At 25.7% G+C, this 2405-nt stretch overlaps 2 protein-coding genes across 2 annotated transcripts; both read left to right on the top strand.

Moving 5' to 3' along the window:
- Nucleotides 1-741: 741 nt before the first annotated feature.
- On the top strand, nucleotides 742-1725 carry ENU1_151040 (hypothetical protein; the record flags this gene model as incomplete). The annotated part of the gene is made up of 1 exon (XM_008860601.1): nucleotides 742-1725. The coding sequence occupies one exon, from the start codon at nucleotides 742-744 to the stop codon at nucleotides 1723-1725; it is 984 nt and encodes a 327-aa protein (XP_008858823.1).
- Nucleotides 1726-1955: 230 nt separating this feature from the next.
- Nucleotides 1956-2288, top strand: ENU1_151030 (hypothetical protein; the record flags this gene model as incomplete). The annotated part of the gene is made up of 1 exon (XM_008860600.1): nucleotides 1956-2288. The coding sequence occupies one exon, from the start codon at nucleotides 1956-1958 to the stop codon at nucleotides 2286-2288; it is 333 nt and encodes a 110-aa protein (XP_008858822.1).
- Nucleotides 2289-2405: the final 117 nt, after the last annotated feature.

Below are 2405 nucleotides of genomic sequence, written 5' to 3'. Positions count from 1 at the left end.
TTATAGTTTTATTTTATTATAATTTTATTACAATTAATGAAACTATATAAATAATAAAAAAAAATAATAAAAAATAATAAAGATAAAAAGAACAAAATAAATTAGTTCCAAAGGTGAAAATGAGTTTATCAACTAACTTTGTACAACTCTTAACTCAAGATTTTTCAGGTAATTTTCCTCAATATAAACAATATTTGTACTCTATCGTCAATAGTCAGTATGATGTTGTGAAAAATTTATTTAATCAAGTTATTGGCAAATATCCATTATACTGTCATTCTAAATTATGGAAATTGTTTGTTTTATAAATAATAATAACCATTTATTTATAAATGATATAATAACATGTTAGATATATCGATTTATCTTTCTCTCGTGGATTTAATGAGTTTTTAGATGTTATATGGGTTTGGTTATTACAAGCTCCACCCACACCTTCTACTGCACTATATCTTATTGAGAAAATTAATGTATTTCAAGCCTATTTTGCTCCTCACAAAATGCAAGAGTTTGTTATTTATTTGAGTAAAAAGAAAGAGTCAAATTCAAAATATATTCTTTTGTTTTAAAACAAGAGACTATTGAAGGCTTGAGTATTTTTGTTTTTATAATTATTTTTTCTTCAATACTCTCTTCTTAATCTTATGAGTTCATTCTTCTTTGAAGCTGATTCTTATTTTTATTCTTTTCTTAGTCTTTGTATTTTATCTATCATTTCATTATTTACCTCCAAGTTTATTAATGGATATTATTGAAAAAGTTGGACTTGCACCAAATATGAATAAACTCTGGGAATTAATGATTAATAATACTATTGATATAAAAGAGAAAGAACAACTCTTTTCTATTTATCATGACTTTTATCCACCAATTCCTGATAAACAATCTCCAACAAAACAATTAATGCGATTTAATGAAATTCAGATACAAACAATCTTTTATCAAGAACTTAAACATGGCAAAAAGTTATTAATACAAAAAAGAACTAAAGGACAATCCCAAAATAGTCCTTTCGTAAAGACTTATATTGATCTCTTGGAAACAGAATATAAAAGACTTAAACAAAACATTTTCTCTGATATTTGTCCTATCACATTTGGTTCTTTCTTCTATTTCATAGAAAAAGTTGTTTCATTACTTGTTAAAATGTTCCCATTTAAGTTCGAACTTATTTATAAATGGCTAAAACGTGAAGGTAAAAGTATTCTTAAATTATCTAGTTTCCTTAATTCACAGAAGCAAAACACAGAACTACAACAATTTAGTATTCAACAACTCTTTATTAAAAGAAGCATTAGATTCCAAATGAACCTTCACTTAGCATTAGTCCAAAACAATGATCTAAATGTATTAGATGTAGATGGTAAATTATGGTCATTATATTTCAAAATTAAACTACTTACTTCAGACCAACCAACAAAAGCTAATATGTTAAAGAAAATTGAACAATTAAAGGAAAAATTACATGTTCAGTATCTTCCTATTTCATTACAATTAATTAAAATGAGATTATATTTAACAATAAACTATAACACAGAATTTAACATCGTTGATTTAGATAATTTATTTAATCAATTTTATGATTCTTATGATACTAAATTATTAAGTGAATTTGAAGATATATGTTCTCTTTATATTAATAATTATTCATTAAGAAGAAAGTCTAACGAAATTATTGGAATTTATGATGGTTTACTTGACTTTCCTGGTGTTTGTTTCTTTTAATTTTAATTATATTTCATATTATTCATTTTATTAGGAAAAAAAGAAGTGGTTACTTTGGAAAGAGTATATAGATACAATGCTTAAATTAAATCGTATTGACGTTATTCCTTCTCTTTATCAAAGAGCAATTCCATTTTTGTCTGTTTGTTTTTTTTTGTAATAACTATTTTCTTTTATTAATGACTTAGCTAACTGAAGTAAATATTGCTTGGAAAACATTCTATGACCTTATGAAACCTCAAGTTTCATTCGAACAGTTTAAAGATGAGCAAACACGTTTGTTAGTTACTTCACGAAAAAAATCATTTATTTCTCCACAACTTATTTCTAAACAACCATCCCCACCTGTTCAGCCATTAAGACAACAGTGCCATCCTTCTTTCCAACAACATTCTTCTCAATATCCTCAACAATTTTCTGTTCCTCAAAATATGTATCAAGTCCCAATGGGTTATCAGTCAATTTCGCAACAACCTTCTTATATTAATCAAATACAACAACCTATGCCTATCCCCCAAAAACCAATTGGATATTTACCACCTTCATATCCACAACAGTTTTAACCGACTATATCAAAATAAACTCTTAATTGAGGCTTCAGTTTCTTTTGAACATAAAAATAAAAGAAGTTAAGAGATGTTTAATTGAAAAATTAGAATTGGAACAAAGTATTTGCGTTT

Source organism: Entamoeba nuttalli, assembly GCF_000257125.1.
Source record: "Entamoeba nuttalli P19 unplaced genomic scaffold asmbl_6267, whole genome shotgun sequence".
In the NCBI taxonomy this organism is placed as follows: Eukaryota; Evosea; order Mastigamoebida; family Endamoebidae; genus Entamoeba; species Entamoeba nuttalli.
This window is presented reverse-complemented; position numbering and strand designations above follow the sequence as displayed.